The sequence below is a fragment of the Schistocerca cancellata genome, chromosome 1, assembly GCF_023864275.1.
Source record: "Schistocerca cancellata isolate TAMUIC-IGC-003103 chromosome 1, iqSchCanc2.1, whole genome shotgun sequence".
Classification (NCBI taxonomy): domain Eukaryota; kingdom Metazoa; phylum Arthropoda; class Insecta; order Orthoptera; family Acrididae; genus Schistocerca; species Schistocerca cancellata.
In genome coordinates this window covers 265,159,172-265,179,264 of record NC_064626.1, presented here as the reverse complement: position 1 = coordinate 265,179,264, position 20,093 = coordinate 265,159,172, and the positions used below count along the sequence as shown (strand labels likewise).

General features: G+C 40.4%; 1 protein-coding gene across 1 annotated transcript in view; it reads left to right on the top strand.

Moving 5' to 3' along the window:
* LOC126169062 (uncharacterized) overlaps positions 1–15,537 on the top strand; it is a 154,297-nt gene extending 138,760 nt beyond the window's left edge. Inside the window, exons 4-5 of the mRNA XM_049920615.1 lie at positions 5,922–6,049; positions 15,341–15,537. Of these exons, the coding sequence (XP_049776572.1) occupies positions 5,922–6,049; positions 15,341–15,451 (239 nt within the window). The 3' untranslated portion in view covers positions 15,452–15,537. The remainder of the gene's footprint in view (positions 1–5,921; positions 6,050–15,340) is intronic.
* The last annotated feature ends 4,556 nt before the right edge of the window (positions 15,538–20,093 follow it).

Genomic DNA, 20,093 nt, shown 5'->3' with positions numbered 1-20,093 from the left:
GAACTATTACGGTACTGTATGGCTACTTACATATTAATTACACTATTAATATTTTCACAGTTGTTTCTTTAAAACAAAATTAAAGCCAACGGAAGAACAAACGTAAAACATACTTACCAATGACAGGTTTGTTGAGATGCAATTTTCCGTGTGGACAGATGTAGCTTTTTCATACGGTGGTAAGTCGCAGAAGTAGCAGAAGTCACAGAAATAGCAGAAGTCACAGAAATCGCAGAAGTCACAGAAGTAGCAGAAGTCACAGAAGTCGCAGAAATCGCGGAAGTAGCAGAAATCGCAGAAATAGCAATGGCGGAGGGATACGCGACCTAGATTCCTTAACTGCGACTCTTAACTGCGACAAATCACAGTTAAGAATAACAGGTACTGAAAAGTAGCATTCACAGAAATCACTGATATCGGAAAATCGCAGTTTAGCCCATCACTAGAACTGAGCATCCAGAAGGGATGAACACACCTGTCTACACAAGTAGAACAACACAGCATTGCCATTTCGCTCGCAGTGTTGTCAGTCTCTTTACTTTTTTCACACATCTCGTATATGGGCCCACAGCAGCTGCAGATTTATTCAGGGAAGTCATTTCCTACATAAGCTGTTCTTATTTTGAGATAACTCTTTATTCGCCAATAGTGAAAAATCACGAAATAAATGGTTGTTTCAAAGCTAAAACAAGCCTATATAGGGCAATGACTTCCCTGAAGAAATAATTTTCCACTGAGAGGAGCCCACTCAGACAACATTTAGCAACTTTCAACAGTGTTTATGTATTACTAGGTGAAGTATGTAACACAATGATGCGTTGTTTCCTTTGTTTTTGGAGTCAGGCTTTGTATTACATTGATGTCATGGATTCTTACTGTGTTTTGTTTACAAAAAATAATTATCAAAGAGAATACCAGGGAGAAGTTAGCCTGCATTCCACTTGAACAGGGCCTGCATGTACTAGTAGTGCGCCATTTCATCAGTCTTGTGCAACGAAATGTTTAATGGAATCTTGGGAAAGGATCATATGAAAACCTGAATCTGCTTACTGTGACTACTTTTATGACTGTTTGTGGTAATGGCATTGCTTTATTCTATCATTTTCTCACTTTTGATTGATTAAAATTTGTTTGACTACTTAGTTCTATACTTACCGTTAATCACAGCACAATTGAAAAGTATATATGAATGTAGACTTTCCAAGCATATACTGCTACCCGGATGGTAGCCTGAAATCTTCTCAGTAGTGAACAAAATGAAATCATGAAAAGAAGCGGTTAAGGCAACGAATTTCAGTGTTAAAGGACATAGGTTCGCATTCCTATAGGTATAAATTTTTTTTCTGTTCTTGTTTGTAACACATTCTGAGACTTCGTTATTCATAAAAGTCAGTTCATAGGTTCGCATCCCGCTGAGTATAATTTTCTGTTTTTTCTCTCTTCGTGTTTGTGACACATTCTGAGGCTCCGTTATTCGTAAAGTTAAGTATTTTTCTGCAGTATTCGTTGTTATTTACATGAAAGAGCGCGCTTTCTCGGTAATTTCGATATCGTGACTTCTAGTGACGGTTATATTTTCTCTTTTCACAAATAATTCATCACTTTTCTCCGAATTCGGAACGATTTCCGAGTGTGTAATTAGACAGGAATCTAATAGCACAACTTAAAGTATTGCGAATGAAACTAGCAACAATCATCTTTGTATTCTTGCTTGTTGCAAGTATTTATCTGCGATCAAATCCTTAACAAAAGTAAACTGATACGAAAGATATACTTATATGGATATGTCCAGACACATGTTGCTGCGCTGGGTTCCTTTGTGAATCAAGGCTTGTTATTTGAAGTCAGCTATGAGTCCCTCACCTTCTAAAGGACAAAGGAGGCCGCAATCTCTGTCATGTCCACCATCAAGTAACACCCCTCTTTGTAAGCAGGTATGTCAAGATTGGTAATGCGCTCCTACACACCTCACCAGTTTACTGACGAGGGCCCTTACCCAAAACTCACGCATTGCCCTTTTTATACTTGAGCTATTTCTTCCTTGAATATAGCTACATCAGGACCGTGCTTCTCCGTCCACATTTACCGACAGCCGAGATAGTGCATGGCTCACTGCAATCATGGCTTCCCCCAAATGTGACTGAAGAAAAAGATACCCTTGTTTGGAGGAATGCCATGTGGTGGGGATTCCACATCCCTACTCTTGCATCAGACGTCCAGTCCATCTGGTATGTGACAGTTAATGGGAAGCAGGTCTCCCAATTGTGTCTCAGCCAGATCCACCTGGCAACATCACTATTATGTACCACATTTGGCATGCACAACAATGATGATAGCCATCGACTTGTGTGCATTGAGCCAAGTAATGTTTGGCTCCTGGTCCTCTAGATGCTGGTGTTCATCACATGCACAACTCCTGACAGCATCACCCCACAAATGATTCTCTCCCTGGACATGAGCTATTTTTTACATGCAAAGACCTACTCAGTGACTTGGATTAGCAGGCACATAGTCCACTATCTGTTTGATGGTGGTACCAAATCAGCCCCTGGTTTCTGGCAATACATTAACGACTGACATTGTGCAGTTGTCAAGAACCCAAAGTACCAACAATATTTCTCGAACTTTCTACAGAGTGCTTTCCACTACCCCCCCTTGCAGCTGGATCATTCATGCGAGAAGCAGCTGACGTGTGTCCCTTCTTTCATTTTACGGATTCGATCCCCTCAGCGGTTAATCATACAAACTTTCAAGACCTCCAGTTTTGTCGCCACCACACAGGATTTTCTTTCCCGCTGATGTCAAAGGTGATCGCCTGTTTTTGCAAAGACATGCTCGTGCAACAGAGGTGGAGTCACTCATGACAAAATAAAAAAAAAATTAAAAAGTACCTTCCTTGTATCCTCCTGGTTTGTCCTTGTATTGGTAGAAGATATTGGGTTATTTCGTGATAGGGGCCAATGTATGAAGTGGTGGGGCTTTTCTTTTGGGGCTTCTTTTTAAACATTTAGGACAAAAGTGGTGGTCGCATTAGCTTTCCTTCTTTTTTGTTTTTAGGTACTTTCAGGAATGTGGGGATTTAAAAAATACGAAAAAAAGAAAATGGTTAAGGTATTGAACTAGAATGCTAAAGGTCATATGTTTGCATCCTACTGGGTATTTTTTTCCCTTCCTTTTCATGTTTGTAACACATTCTGAGACTTCGTTATTCGTGAAAGTTAAGCATATCTTCGATTTCGTTTTCTGTGTATGTAAAAAATGAAAGATGAAATTGCTGTGCGTGAAACAACTGACAGTGACATTCGTATTTTCTCTTGTTACAAGTAATTCACCATTTTTTCCGAATACGGAGCGATTTCCGAGTGTGTGATTAGACAGAAAACTAAAATTACAACTTAAAGGACTGTGAACGAAACCAGCAGCAATCATCTTTATACTCGCGTTTGTCAGAAGTATTTATCTGCGATCGAATCCTTAACAACAGTAGACAGAGATGAAAGATCCCCGCCTTAAATTTTTAGACTATACAGCCATATATAAAACATTCTGATGCATCAGATGCATGTTATAAGCTACGACGAACTTCAATAGCTGCATTCGCCATACGCTCTCGGAAAGGCGTTTTTAAAATTTTGTTTCTAAGACTCCAATCGTTGATGTATCATACAGGGAAGTAGGCTACTTCATCACTTGGGTCCCTAGGAGCGAGTTACAGGCACGTTCTATGCGTCTTCTTATTCTTTGACACTCTCTTAAACAATTGGGTGTTTTATGTATGTATTTGTACAATGTACTATACACATTCCTAACACACGTTCCAAAACGTAAAATTCAAAACAAGATAGCGATGTGAATGAGAATGAAATGACATAATATAGCGTTTATGACAATTCCCAGAACACAGTCATATGTCTATCGTTATTATACATGCATGGAAACACGTAGCCAGCGAAATTTGAGCTGTACTACGTACTCAACACACACCTTTCGATACTGCGAAGAATAGCATGCCTGTGTCGGCTGCTAGCCGCTTCGTATTTGTGGCGCTGTGTGCACTGCAGTGTGGATGCAGAGATCTATGGCCACTTGCTTTTAACTGGTTGGCGCTTGGAGAACTGACAACAGCACCTCGGTTCACTAGAACCGTGCGGCATCACTTCTGAAATGCTTACAGAATAACGTGGGGAGTCTCCTTCGAAAACAAGGCCGTTCAGTGCGCTCCCTACGATCCGATCGGCAGAGTGGCCGAAAGATACAGAACAGGGCTTTTGCAGACTCGTAAAGCATCAGCTGCTGGGTGCGGTCACAGCGAATAGCTGCTAGTGTAGGCTTCCAAGTCAAAGTTAGCTGATAGCCCTCGTCCAAGTTGAGTTGATTGGCATGGAGCCTAATCCCAATTGATTCTTTAGTAATGCCCTCCCAAAAGCCACCAGCTCGGCACATCAATTTCTTTTCTCAAATTCGAACGTATATCCTTCGTTGAGGTAGTGTTCTGCCACTGCTAACTTACCTTTGCTCTCCAGAAATATGCATCTAATGCGTTCCACGTAATGTTGCGAGATACAGCGCTGTGTCTGCCTGATGTACTGGTGGCCACATCATAAGTGACACCATATATGAGGTGTCCCTTGTAAGAGTCGATAGGTGCATTTTCTCCGGAGTCTCAGCAGATATTTGCAATTTCGTTTTTTCAATTCGTTTTGTAGCTGGAGTCAGCCCAAACAACTACTGTTCATCGGTCATCACGTCTTGCACGTGATGCCAAGCGTCGACGCAAAGCGTCAATTTGATTACCTGTTACAAACAAAGTGATTTCTAATGCCGAATATTACGTGGTCATTCGATAGAGCGGTCGCAAATTAGTCTAGTGTGATATTCGTTGTATTATTATGTCTCAACAGGAACAGTAAAACATGAAGAATACACCAGTGCTCCAACAGCGACTCGCATGCCACCCTGGCATGTGCTAAATGCTACCGCCATGCAGCAGCACTGCTCGACACAACGAATATCGCATTAGACTAATATGGAGCTGCTCTATCAAACTGGCACGTAAAATCCGCTTTAAAAATCATTTTGTTTTTAACAAGAAATGAGCCGACACTTTCTGTCGTCACTGGGCATTGCATGAGTGAAAGATGTGACGAGCCGTATTTGTTTGGCCTACACTCTTAAGAGGGACACCACTTATACCATGTATTTGTAGTTGCAGTTTGTCTTTTACCATGCTAAGCATATCTTCCATTTTCTGTCGTGGTCGAAAGATGGCGCTGGTATTGTTTTCTCCTAGAAGTCTCGCAATTTTGACTGAATGAGCCCGTTATAGGTGACAAAGAGGAGTTTCTTTTCTTAGCAAATGGTTGAACACTTGTTTACTTCAGTGTACGTCCAATATGTGCTTCACTGTAGGTAGAACATGTTTAAAGCATTGCCACTCAGCTGGGAAATTGTCTTTGTCACAAATGGCCCATATGTCTTGTGAACTATAGTTATTACAATAGTGTACTGCTGTGCTGGATGATGGTATCTCATTACATGTTGACTAAATGTTTTAAGGTACCATCTGCTATATTTTTTTGGCATGCCCTTGGCTGAAGCTGATTTTTTAATTTTTTTTTTCTGTAGTTTCTTATCAACTGTGATTCGTGTACTGGCACGTAAAATCCGCTTTAAAAATCATTTTGTTTTTGCTTCATTTTACTCATTTTGTTGTTACTTCTTCTGCTCCAATCATCACACTGAATAATGTCAGAAACTAACTTGTGTCTGCATAGCTACAGGGCATGAATTTTCTGTTGATAATCATTCAGTGTTCCTATTGGTCTTAATGATGAAAGTTCACATGTAGGTATACTGTGTAAATGCCACTAACATCAATTGAAAGGTGTGTTGATGACATTTATTTTTATTTTTTATTTCAGCTTCTCAACTTACTTTCATTGCTGTGCTGCTGTTGGTATCAGCAGTTGTATGTGACTCAAAACCAGCTATGAGAACACCCTTGGATACCATCGACACATGCCTCTTCACCTGTGACTACTGTTACAAGGTTTGTGATGAAATAGTGCTATAGGTTTTTGTTTTACAGCAAGGACCACTTGTCTCCATATGGTTCTACCAGTGACTAGTAGTCAACACACATGTGGATCCAGGCCTATTTCCATGTTGGGACAGAAGTCATTTCTGAAGAAAGCACTTTCTTACTCTGCCTTAATTCTAACATTCACTAATTTCAACTGTTGTTAGCTAATGAGATGTGCAGCAAATGATTTCTTTTCCACATCTGTGCTTTATTTAAGAGTTTGATTGCATTAGATTTAAAGAGGCGATTTAACACATTAAGTGCATAACACATGTTTGCATTAATCATCAGTATCAATGTAACCATGCAAAAATGAAGGTTTCAAGTTCTTGTAACTCTGTTACTTGGTTGCCTTTTGTTTGAAAATATGAAGTTGACACCATTGATTTGATTTGATTTAATAAGTACAGAGAGACAAGTACAACAGTGGTCTTAGTCCACTGTTGCCCATGCCAAAACTGAGTTTATTGGGTGGTTTCACTCTCTGCGATCCTGGTAAACCTAACTGGTACATACCTTTAAAGGGTAGTAGGAAACTGTTAATGGTTCTTTATTAGACTCTGTTTCATTGACTTAATGACCCAAATATTCTGGCTCTTCTGCCTGTCATTGGAAGATTAGATGTGGTGTAATTTAATCCTCTTCACCACACAGTCTACACTTAGGGGTTTCTTCTACTAGACCCATTGTGTGCAGGTGTTACCTAAAGTTCCCATGATCAGTTATAACTGCTACAATGAGTTTAACCAGTCTCCTGTTCAAGTCCAGGACTCGAGAATTTCTCTTAAAACATGGTTTTGGCATCATTAGCTTTCCATGTTTATGTTTTCGGATAATAGTACAATTTTTACATGCTGCCTCATGATACAGCTACATACATTAGATTTTACCATAGCCTTAGTGATGATTAGGTTCCAGTCCAATAAATGGACTCATTGCATCTGTCCTGGCCAGCCTATCAGCTCATTCATTACCACCAATTCCTGAGTGACGAGTGACCCACAGCTAGTTTATCCTGTTGCTTACTCCTTGTCTCACAAGGGCTTCATGGTATCCTGCAATGATCTTTGATCTCATTGCAGAAAGGTTGATAGATATTTCAGAGCTGCTTGTCTATCAATAAATATAGGTGCTATGACCCTTGCAGCATGTGCACAAATTCTCCTCTGCACACACACTGATAGTGGATGTTTCCACCTGGAATACCGTGGCAAACTTTCCTTCATTGATCGCTCTCTCTAGTCTACCCATTTACCCCATCCACAGTGCCTTAATCTGCCTTTGACTCATCAGTAAACCAGACTATGCCTTGTGAACAGTATTATGGTTCATTCTTCCACTGCTTCCTTCTTCCAACTGTTACTGTGAAAGGTTTAATGAAGTTTCTGGAGGTTACTGCATGGTCAGTTAGCATTTCCCTGACCATTCCTATATTTACCACACTCACAATATCAGTGTGAGATTCTGGACATCCTAAGGGTATCCAGTTATTTCCACTGTTTAACCTGTATGCTCCTGCTACTGCATCCATTGTAACACAAAGGTGTAATGCAGGCCTGTCCAGCATAGTCTCCATCGCAGCATTGGGTATGCTGCTATATCTGTCTGTTATGGCTAAACAGGCCAGTCTCTACACATTGCCAAGCACCTTAGCAACCACCTTCTTTCCTACTTTTTTCCACCACAATGTAGCCCCATAAATTGACACAGGAATTATTACAGTGATGTATATCTAGTACTTACTCCTGGGGTTTAGATCCTAGTTTTTAGATCCTAATTTTACCATGGACCATTCTAGTACTCATAAGAGTACGTTTCGCCTTGGAACATATTCTTCATATAAGAGGTCCATAATATTTTGCATCCATGATTACCCCTAGATACATCACTACCTCCTTGACTGGCAAAGTTCTGTCAAGGAGCTTGAGATTCCAGTAGAGTGATGGGTATGCTTCCCCATAAATGGTATTACAACTGTTTTCTTGGGATTGACCCTTAGATCCTGTTTTTTGCAGTTTTGCACAATGTTCAGTGAGTTTTGTGCCTTTGTTGTAACAGTATTAGAAAATTTGCCATGTATTATTATGAATAAATCATCTATGTGTCATTGACAATTGTAGCCTCTAGTATTTCAACAAATCAATGACTTCAGTCACCACTAGGCCCCACAGTTTACATTTAGAGTAACCTCAGTCAACTTCTTTTGAACATTAAGCAGTATTTATAAAGTCCTTAGAAGAAAGGGCACACTGACCAGACTCATATCCTTAGTGTGGCCTATTTTCCCTGACTTTGGATCAAAACAACCATCCCTTTTCTCTAAGCATTAGGAATGATTTCTGCTGCTAGACTGACCCTAAACGGTCTACTTGGGAATCTAATGAAACTGTCTCCTGTTTGTTGCAGTAGAGTGAGAAAGAGTCCATCTGGGTCTAGTAACTAGAGTGGTTTAAACACTCCCACTGCCCTCTGGATTTTCTTTTCTTTTTTTTATATCAAAGAATTGTCTGTCAGATTCCAAGTTTTCCCTCTGGTTACCTGTAAGGCAGTGCCTCTCGTGGACTTCCTCCTAGTCTATGTTGTCTTCCAGAGTGTATCAAGCAAAGTGAGTCTCAAGTAGCATATGTGGCATCTCACTCAGTGTGCTCCTTCCTTAAAGTACCTCCTGGATTAGTTGGTATACTAGTGAGGATTTTATGAAGTCTAATGCAAGCCAGTCCTGACAAAACTCTACCATCTGGTGAGCAAGATGTATGAGACAGGCAAAATACCCTCAGACTTCAAGAAGAATATAATAATTCCAATCCAAAAAAAAGCAGGTGTTGACAGATGTGAAAATTACCGAACTATCAGTTTAATAAGTCACAGCTGCAAAATATTAACGCGAATTCTTTACAGATGAATTGAAAAACTGATAGAAGCCGACCTCGGGGAAGATCAGTTATGATTCCGTAGAAATGTTGGAACACGTGAGGCAATACTGACCCTACGACTTATCTTAGAAGAAAGATTAAGGAAAGGCAAACCTACGTTTGTAGCATTTGTAGACTTAGAGAAAGCTTTTGACAAATTGATTGGAATACTCTCTTTCAAATTCTGAAGGTGGCAGGGGTAAAATACAGGGAGCGGGCTATTTACAATTTGTACAGAAACCAGATGCAGTTATAAGAGTTGAGGGGTATGAAAGGGAAGCAGTGGTTGGGAAGGGAGTGAGACAGGGTTGTAGCCTATCCCTGATGTTATTCAATCTGTATATTGAGCACGCAATAAAGGAAACAAAAGAAAAGTTCAGAGTAGGTATTAAAATCCATGGAGAAGAAATAAAAACTTTGAGGTTTGCCGATGACATTGTAATTCTGTCACAGACAGCAAGGGACTTGGAAGAGCAGTTGAACGGAATGACAGTGTCTTGAAGGGAGGGTATAAGATGAACATCAACAAAAGCAAAACGAGGATAATGGAATGTAGTCGAATTCAAAAAAATGGTTCAAATGGCTCTGAGCACTATGGGACTCAACTGCTGTGGTCATAAGTCCCCTAGAACTTAGAACTACTTAAACCTAACTAACCTAAGGACAACACACACATCCATGCCCAAGGCAGGATTCGAACCTGCGACCGTAGCGGTCGTGCGGTTCCAGACTGTAGCGCCTTTAACCGCTCGGCCACTCCGGCCGGCCGTAGTCGAATTAAATCGGGTGATGCTGAGGGAATTGGATTAGGAAATGAGACACTTTAAGTAGTAAAGGAGTTTTGCTATTTGGGGAGCAAAATAACTGATGATGGTCGAGGTAGAGAGGATATAAAATGTAGAATGGCAATGGCACGGAAAGCGTTTCTGAAGAAGAAAAATTTGTTAACATCGAGTATAGATTTAAGTGTGAGGAAGTCGTTTCTGAAAGTATTTGTATGGAGTGTAGCCATGTATGAAAGTGAAATGTGGACGATAAATAGTTTGGACAAGAAGAGAATAGAAGCTTTCGAAATGTGGTGCTACAGAAGAATGCTGAAGATTAGATGGGTAGATCACATAACTAATGAGGAGGTATTGAATAGAATTGGGGAGAAGAGGAGTTTGTGGCACAACTTGACTAGAAGAAGGAATCGGTTGGTAGGACATGTTCTGAGACATCGAGGGATCACCAATTTAGTATTGGAGGGCAGCGTGGAGGGTAAAAATCGTAGAGGGAGACCAAGAAATGAATACACTAAGCAGATTCAGAAGGATGTAGGCTGCAGTAGGTACTGTCTGTTCCGACACTGACAATGTTGAGTGTTTATGGAAAAAGTTCAAGGCAATCGTAAAATGCGTTTTAGACAGGTACGTGCCGAGTAAAACTGTGAGGGACGGGAAAAACCCACCGTGGTACAACAACAATGTTAGGAAACTACTGCGAAAGCAAAGAGAGCTCCACTCCAAGTTTAAACGCAGCCAAAACCTCTCAGACAAACAGAAGTTAAACGATGTCAAAGTTAGCGTAAGGAGGGCTATGCGTGAAGCGTTCAGTGAATTCGAAAGTAAAATTCTATGTACCGACTTGACAGAAAATCCTAGGAAGTTCTGGTCGTACGTTAAATCAGTAAGTGGCTCGAAACAGCATATCCAGACACTACGGGATGATGATGGCATTGAAACAGAGGATGACACGCGTAAAGCTGAAATACTAAACACCTTTTTCCAAAGCTGTTTCACAGAGGAAGACCGCACTGCAGTTCCTTCTCTAAATCCTCGCACAAACGAAAAAATGGCTGACATCGAAATAAGTGTCCAAGGAATAGAAAAGCAACTGGAATCACTCAATAGAGGAAAGTCCACTGGACCTGACGGGATACCAATTCGATTCTACACAGAGTACGCGAAAGAACTTGCCCCCCTTCTAACAGCCGTGTACCGCAAGTCTCTAGAGGAACGGAGGGTTCCAAATGATTGGAAAAGAGCACAGATAGTCCCAGTCTTCAAGAAGGGTCGTCGAGCAGATGCGCAAAACTATAGACCTATATCTCTTACGTCGATCTCTTGTAGAATTTTAGAACATGTTTTTTGCTCGCGTATCATGTCATTTCTGGAAACCCAGAATCTACTATGTAGGAATCAACATGGATTCCGGAAACAGCGATCGTGTGAGACCCAACTCGCCTTATTTGTTCATGAGACCCAGAAAATATTAGATACAGGCTCCCAGGTAGATGCTATTTTTCTTGACTTCCGGAAGGCGTTCGATACAGTTCCGCACTGTCGCCTGATAAACAAAGTAAGAGCCTACGGAATATCAGACCAGCTGTGTGGCTGGATTGAAGAGTTTTTAGCAAACAGAACACAGCATGTTGTTATCAATGGAGAGACGTCTACAGACGTTAAAGTAACCTCTGGCGTGCCACAGGGGAGTGTTATGGGACCATTGCTTTTCACAATATATATAAATGACTTAGTAGATAGTGTCGGAAGTTCCATGCGGCTTTTCGCGGATGATGCTGTAGTATACAGAGAAGTTGCTGCTTTAGAAAATTGTAGCGAAATACAGGAAGATCTGCAGCGGATAGGCACTTGGTGCAGGGAGTGGCAACTGACCCTTAACATAGACAAATGTAATGTATTGCGAATACATAGAAAGAAGGATCCTTTATTGTATGATTATATGATAGCGGAACAAACACTGGTAGCAGTTACTTCTGTAAAATATCTGGGAGTATGCGTACGGAACGATTTGAAGTGGAATGATCATATAAAACTAATTGTTGGTAAGGCGGGTACCAGGTTGAGATTCATTGGGAGAGTGCTTAGAAAATGTAGTCCATCAACAAAGGAGGTGGCTTACAAAACACTCATTCGACCTATACTTGAGTATTGCTCATCAGTGTGGGATCCGTACCAGGTCGGGTTGACGGAGGAGATAGAGAAGATCCAAAGAAGAGCGGCGCGTCTCGTCACTGGGTTATTTGGTAACCGTGATAGCGTTACGGAGATGTTTAATAAGCTCAAGTGGCAGACTCTGCAAGAGAGGCGCTCTGCATCGCGGTGTAGCTTGCTCGCCAGGTTTCGAGAGGGTGCGTTTCTGGATGAGGTATCGAATATATTGCTTCCCCCTACTTATACTTCCCGAGGAGATCACGAATGTAAAATTAGAGAGATTAGAGCGCGCACGGAGGCTTTCAGACAGTCGTTCTTCCCGCGAACCATACGCGACTGGAACAGGAAAGGGAGGTAATGACAGTGGCACGTAAAGTGCCCTCCGCCACACACCGTTGGGTGGCTTGCGGAGTATCAATGTAGATGTAGATGTAGATGTAGATGTACTGGGAGATGAAGAAGCTTGCACAGGATAGAGTAGCATGGAGAGCTGCATCAAACCAGTCTCACACTGAAGACCACAACAACAACAACACCAATGCAAGTAACTGTATCTTCCACTTTCTTACAGAATACCTTACAGGATGATAACTTTACTTACTTGATCACAATTTTGTATTTGACAAGAGCCTCCCGACATTTTGCACATTGTCTTTTCTTGCAAGATTGATCAGTCTTCTTGCCTGCTTCCTTTACAATTCCAGATTGTTGTTTTGCCAAGATACATTTCTGTTGGAGCAGTTTTCTGAATGTGAGATCATAATGGCAGATGTCACTGTGTCTTCCAGGTCCTCAAACTCTTCTGGGTTCCTTATCAAAGTTCTGACATCAGATAAATGTAAGTTTTGGTCTTTCCTGTATGAGTCTGTCTGTTTTACTAGTATTCCTATAGGCCATGGTCAGTTTAAAACCCAGTTCAACCTCAAACATATCATACATGTGGTCAAATAAGGATGGTTCTAACACCATATGCCATTGTTTGACATAATTACCAGTACTGGTACACATTAGAGTGGACCCAAATGTTATGGGAATTACTTCTTCCCTTCTTCTATTTCTGAATGTAGGTACCCTACCCCTATTCAAGATTTTATAATTACACTGAAGCAGATATTCAAGTTGGTGCTCACCTGTGCTATTGGTGTGTGTATTTCCCCATAACAGGTCATTGGGCATTGGCATCCAGATGACCAACATTTGTTAATTCCCATTTACCAGTCGCCTCACTTCCTGGGAATGAAATTTCATTCTTAACATAAATGCATGTTCTAGAGGTCTTTAGATTTATAGTGTAAATCAACTTACTTCTAGTTCCTCTGAGGCCTGAGATGCCTTCTTTACACAATTAGGCATCCACCTCCACTCTTCTCAGAAGATGACTCAGGGCAGCAGTTGCCCCTTTACTGTGTTGCTAGTTTGTCTGCAACACCTGTAGCTTCCAGATTTCTGTTATGGTCACTTCTGATGTCTTTGATTATCCTGATAGTCCTGTGAGAACCTTAAGTAAAATTTCAGGTCCTATTCTCACACTGTCATGAGGGATTTTTCACTGACTTGCACCACAATGTTTGCTCATCAGAAACAATCTTTCAGTCCATTACTCTTCAGTTCTCTGTCAAGACCTTTCAGTTCTTGTCCATACTTTCTTGAACAGAGTCTTAGGAGTACCCTTAAGAAGTTTTGGTACAAAAATTGATATCTTCATGGTACTAAAAAAAGCTCAGTTGCTTTCTTGACCAGCAGCTTCACCTCTCCCCACAGAAATATTCTGCGCACCATCCCCTTAAGCCAATCCACTGTTCCCATCTCTTCACACACAGAGATAAGAGCACTTTTGCCCAGATAGGCCCTCCTACATTTGGGACCTGGACTTGCATCCTCCCCAGTCTTTTCTTGGATTATTTACTCTGAGAAGTGGGAGTATCAACCCACACTCTTCAATATGAGACAGTCTCTTTTTGGAGGTCATAGATTCAAAACCTTTTGGTTCCCTCCTTTTATGTTTAAAAAGCCATTCTTTATTTTGTAGTTTTTTTTTCTTTGAGGAACTTCCTCCTATAATCCTCAGTCAAGGATTTGATCTAGACTTGGTCCAACTTCTCAGTGATAATTTCCACCTCTTACACTGGTCTATCAAGAGATTCAATAAGGGGAACAGCTTCCACTAGTTCCAACTGCAAGTCTTGGGTGTTTGAGGTCTCATTGAATCTCATAGGTATTGTTTTTGTTTTGTTCTATGCCCTCCATTTTGGTTCCATGAGAATTGGGAATTTTTTTTCAGTCAATAATATGATCCCACGCAGTGCAAGCCTAATTACTCAGGGAGACTGCTCAGTATTCCTGAAGCTCCATTAATGACATCAAAATCTCTCAACAGGGATTGCATCGCACCTTGTGTTGTGTATGTGGGAAACTGGTGGAGTACTATGGGAGTAGATATGGAAAAGATGAGGGCTTTGTTGGGGACACTATCTGGTTCATCCATTAAGATCTGTCTAGCATGGGAGGCCCTGCCAGAAGCTGCACAACAGCTGGCCTAGCCCTTAGTTTCATGCAAACATTGAGCCTCTCCACACCTGCATTGTCAGTACTTTGACAAGACTGTGTCCCGCGAAGAGGTTGACGCCACAGTCTGTTGATGGAGATCTCTAAAGCTTCAAAAGAAATTTAAAAATTGTATCTTCTTAGCTAATTTTTCTACAAAGAAGAAAGTGATTTAGAGTAAAGTATTGCAAACTCCATTAATAGCATGACAAATAACCCAACTCTTTTTCCTGTAGTTATTAAGCTGTCAGCAGAATGCAAATAATAGCTACTTAGTGTAACTGAGGGAACAGCAACTCTCTTTTCTTTCAGCCTGTTTAAGTAGCATATAGTAATTTAATGATAGTGAAAAATAGTATGCAAGAGCTGCTTTTCTTTTGTTCATGTGTACTTCATTGCCTTCTACATAACTGAAGGTTTTTCTTTATTCTGAGATTTACAGAACATCATAACTGAAATTATAAATGTTTGTGGACAATACAGTAACCATAATTTTTTGTAGCTGGAACTATTGTGTCACAAGAATGAAACCAATTTATATGTTAGGATTAACCTTCACTGCACTTTATTATTAATTTACTTTGATTTGGTGACTAACACATTTGATCTTCTATCTTGTTTTTCAGTTTATCTATTAAAAAAATTTAAAAGAAGAATGCTGTAGCTAAATTTCATCTCATTATCTTCATTTTAAGGAGTGTTTATCAGAAGCAATGAAGTTTCCATTATTTACTTGGCTATGTAAACAAAAGAAAATTACATGTCATGCACAATGCATTTGACTCTTACACATTTAACTATAAATATTATGTGAGGTGTTCAAAAATAAACTTAATCTTATTATTCATATTATTTTTATATTACAGGGGAGGGTCCTGTTGGAGTGCGCAAATGAGTGCCTGGATCGTGAAGGAACAATGCATGAGAAATGGCTAATGACATGTCCATATTTTGGACAACAAGTTTACTTTGAATGAAAATAACTTTATATAACAGACGATGTTAAGCATGTTTACAGTCTTCATTTTCTTAATTTGTTAAGTAAATATAATGTCCACATCAAAGCCTGAATTCACAACTGTGTATCAAATAAATACAGCATTTCTATAAATACGCATTGTTTACTTTTATGCCACCTTCAGCTTAGGTAAGTATGTAAATATAAGCATTGTATGAGCCATCATTTAAAATTCTTACTACAAATGTTATGTTTGGGAATCCAAGATGCAAGATGTGAGGACCAGATGAGTACAATAATGTGAAAAAGGTAACATACTGATACAGAAATATGCAATGTAAATACAATGCAGCAAAAATCCAATGGATGGCTGTTGTTGGGAAAAGCATTGCTGTGTTTCATACAGTTACATGTGTTACAGACAAAAGACCGTACTGTGATAGTATTACACCTACCTGTATGTGCAAATAGTATGTCATTCCCATTACACATATTTTCCAATAATTAGCACAAGGCGTGAAGATGAAGAAAAAGAAATAGAAAAAGCTTTTGAAGTTTAAGGTATCTTAAATGTTTCTAGAATGGGATTTTCACTCTGCAGCGAAGTGTGTGCTAATATGAAACTTCCTGGCAGATTAAAACTGTGTGTGGGACCGAGACTTGAACTTGGGACCTTAGCCTAGGCAAAGGTCCGGAGTTTGAGTCTCGGTCGGGAACACAGTTTTAATCTGCCAGGAAGTTTCATCTTAAATGTTGTTTGCTTACTTTTTTCTAACTAATCATAAAACTGTACATTGAATAACAGTCTTAAAAATATTTATTCTAAAATTACTGCACAGATAAATACACTATTAGTAATAATTTAAGTTTCATGTGCCCAATCAAACACTTTCTTTACAACCATTCTAAGGTCTACAAACAGTGCTCACACTGTTATTTCAAAAATATGCTCTTACCAAGATGCCAAGTGCTGTGCACTATCAATTCCATTTCTGGCACTGAAATGTTTAGTGAAAGTGATTTACACATTACATGTACCTATTCATTCTAAACGTTATCCACTAGATTCCTGTTACATACATGGTAAGTGTTAATGTCCATTGTAAACAACCCACTTTTTTACAGTAGCCAGATAACTGATATCCATGATTAACATCAGTGTTGTCATATGAATAAGAATTTAGCAGAAGAGGGTAAACGCCAGCTGTTTATTGTAACAGAGGTAGCAGTAGCATTTGTAAAACAGTTACTATACTCAGCCCCATACTTATGCATAGGCAGGGACCTGGGCCCAGGGCGGCAAATTCTTAGGGGTGGAAAAATCTTACGGGTGGCAAAATTTTGAGCATATAAATTACGTGTGCAGAAAAAAATGTAGCAATGGTTGTGGGAATTATTTTAGGTTCATTCGAGTTAATTCGGAACCGTTTTGATCACGCTAATGCGTTCAAGTGCACCTTTTCCGCTATTGCTGTTGTTTCTGAATGGCCTTTTGCTATTCAATTTGTGGCCAATGGACAGACAAAACCATGCCCCACTGATGAGAGGATTTTCTTCTGATGGTTCCAAAGCATTTAAAACCATGCTCCAAAGAGATCATCATGCATGCGCATAGCAGAGTTTTCTAAAGAGAGCAAAGGTGTCATCTAGTGCTACAGGTGGCCAAACAACATACACACAAAAAGCATTCGAGTTTTCAAAGGACTCAAAACGAGTGAAACAATTTCGATAGCTTGTGATACCTTAACTCGAATGAACCTGAGGGGGAAATCGTAGGTAGACATGTGGGACCCCTACATCATGCAATTGGCAGTACTAACTATGCATTGTTTTTGTGTGGCAAGGCATGAATACATCATAGCATAGATGTGGCTTGGTTTCAGTTTGGCACTTTCATTATTATTTGTGTCTATTTTCCCCCCATTTTGACATAACATAATCATTAATAAGGACAGTAGGAAATGTCTCTGTGGCACAGGCTACAGATAATTAGTTGAACAAAGGAAGAAGAGGGAAAAGGAAGTATTAGATCAAACACCAAAGCTACAAACATTTTTCGTTAACAGAGAACTAGGTTCTCTACCTGCAAGTTCTTCCTCTCTTGGGAACTCGACACCCTGAGGCGAAAGGCTTGACGATAGTGGCTCTGAAATTGCTAACAAACATATGAACAAATCCACAGCAAGTGAACCAGAGTTGGGGCAAGGGGAAGTTTCATCAGACTCTACTGTTGATAAAGATCTTTTCTTTTGGGAAATCAGTGGTAAAACATGAGACCACATAGTACAATACAGATTTAATCAGAATAGAAACTGTAATTCTGTGAAGCCAGATTGTGCATATTCTGATAAATGAAAATTTATTTCCAAGGATTTGTTTGAAAGGAGACATTGTTGAATGGAGACATTGTGCAATGTGATTACTTGATTTACTCATCCAGTAAGGGATCACTTTATTGTGCACCATATAAACTGTATAGGGGTTCATCCCAGTTTGCTACAAGTGGCTTTGGTAATTGGAAACATGCTAATCAAAGGGTAACTGAACATGAAAATTCCTGTGCACATCGCAATTGTGTTGTAAGTTTCAGACAAAGGGGAAATACTCTATGTAGAGTTGATAAACAATTTATTACTCAGCTATGAGAAGACGTACAGTATTGAGAAACGTACTACAGAGGGTAGTGGGTGCAGTGAAAAAAACTTTCCTCAAGGGGACTGCCATTTCGTGGAGATGACGAACAGTTTAGTTCCTTAAGGAATGGCAATTTTATGAGTGTTTAGAGCTGACAGTTGAATTTGATCCATTCTTAGCAGCTCATATAGCTAAATATGGAAACCAGGGTAAGGAAAACACCTCATATTTGTCAGTTGGCACTCGTGAAGAAATTATAAATATTATGGGGGAGACTGTAACAGAAAAAATCATACAGGAGATAGTTGATGCAAAGTACTCCTCCATTATTGCGGATTCTACACCTGATGTTTCACACTGTGATCAGTTAAGTTTCATTATATGATATGTAAATAAAGATGGTCAACCACAAGAGCAGTTTGTAGGATTCATGAGAAATTGTGAACATACTGGGAAAGAATTGGCAGATGCTGTATTTATGTTCCTCAATTCCCATGGACTAGATATAAGCAACTGCTGTGGCCAAAGCTACATAATGCTGCAAATATGGCAGGGATCTACTCTGGCCTATAAGCCCAAATCAAGTCATTCAATGCCTTGGTCCCCCATAGGGCTTGCCACTCTTTGACAGGTTCATGCTTGGCTATCATGGGGCCCCAGACTTTGCAGTATTTTTTCCCTTCCGTGCTGCATGTCTGTCCTCTTGCTATTCTTTTTCCCCATACCTTAGGGAACATGTCTGCGATGTTCTTGGGAATGTTCTACATTGTCTGTCGCTGATGTAAGAACAGTCTCACCTTTGTTTTTCGCTTTCTTTTCCTTTCTTTGTTTCCCTTCTCCTTTCGTTCCTTCCCCTTTGGCGTTTGAGATTCCTCTTTTTCTTTTTCCTCCCTGTGTGCTCCTGAAGGCCAGCCCATGCATCTGACATGTAACAGGTGATTGGATAATGCATAATTCCAAGCCCTGGGATGACAGGTAGGGTTCACATGTACCCCCAGGTACAGGCCAGGCTCAGGGAGGCGTGATTGATGAGCTGCAATCTACCCAAATTGCTGACTGGTCCCTCTGTCAGGTGTTTGGGAGGTGTGATCTGAGGTGTGAACAATCACCTAAGGTGGGTGTGGCCCCTTGTGAAAGGGCCTCCAGTTGAAAAGAGCGTGCCTTCGGAGACACTGGCAATCATAGAGAATTTTTTTGCAATGAGTCAATCATCTTCCCAATCAATGTCTATGAAACGTAAACATAATGAGGCTAATGATTCAAAGACCCTGCCTGCTGAACCATGGTTCCTTGTGGTCTCACGTACTGAAGATAGTCAGTCCTTCATGATGCTAAATCCGTTTATTATTCAGAAGGTGTTGATGCTATTACCAGCTCTGTGAAATCCTGCTTTCGTTTACGGAATGGCACTTTGCTTTTGGAGACCGCTTCTGATTCTCAAGCACAACAACTGCTTGCTGCCTTGCTCCTCCACAGCACCCTGTTTGTGTAGAGGCCCATAGAACTTTGAATTCTTCCTGTGGTGTAATTTACACCAGACTGCTTGATCGTCTATCTGAGGCCAAAATCGAGTCTTTCCTCGCTGATCAGGGTGTCATTGTCATCCATCATGTGATGAGAAAGGTTGATTCCTCCTTAGTGCCCAACCACACTGTTTTTCTTACCTTTGATAGAGTGGTGCTTCCATCCAAGATCAAAGCAGGCTACGAAATTATTGCAGTCTGGCCATACATTCCAAACCTGATGCACTGTTATCAGTGTCATCATTTCAACCACACTAGAAAGTCTGGTTGACACCCAGTCAAAGGTGTAACCTGTGGTAGGGATGTGCATGAGGACGATTGTCCACCTCCGATTGTCCACATCCTTCTCCCTGCTGTATCAACTGCAGTGGCAGCCATGCCACCTCCTCTTGGGATTGTGTCATGTATCTTGATGAGCGGGCTGTCCATGAGATCTGGGTAAAGGAAAAATTGCCTTACCCAGTCGCTCGCAAGTTACTGGCTGGTCGCTGCATTCTCCCACCT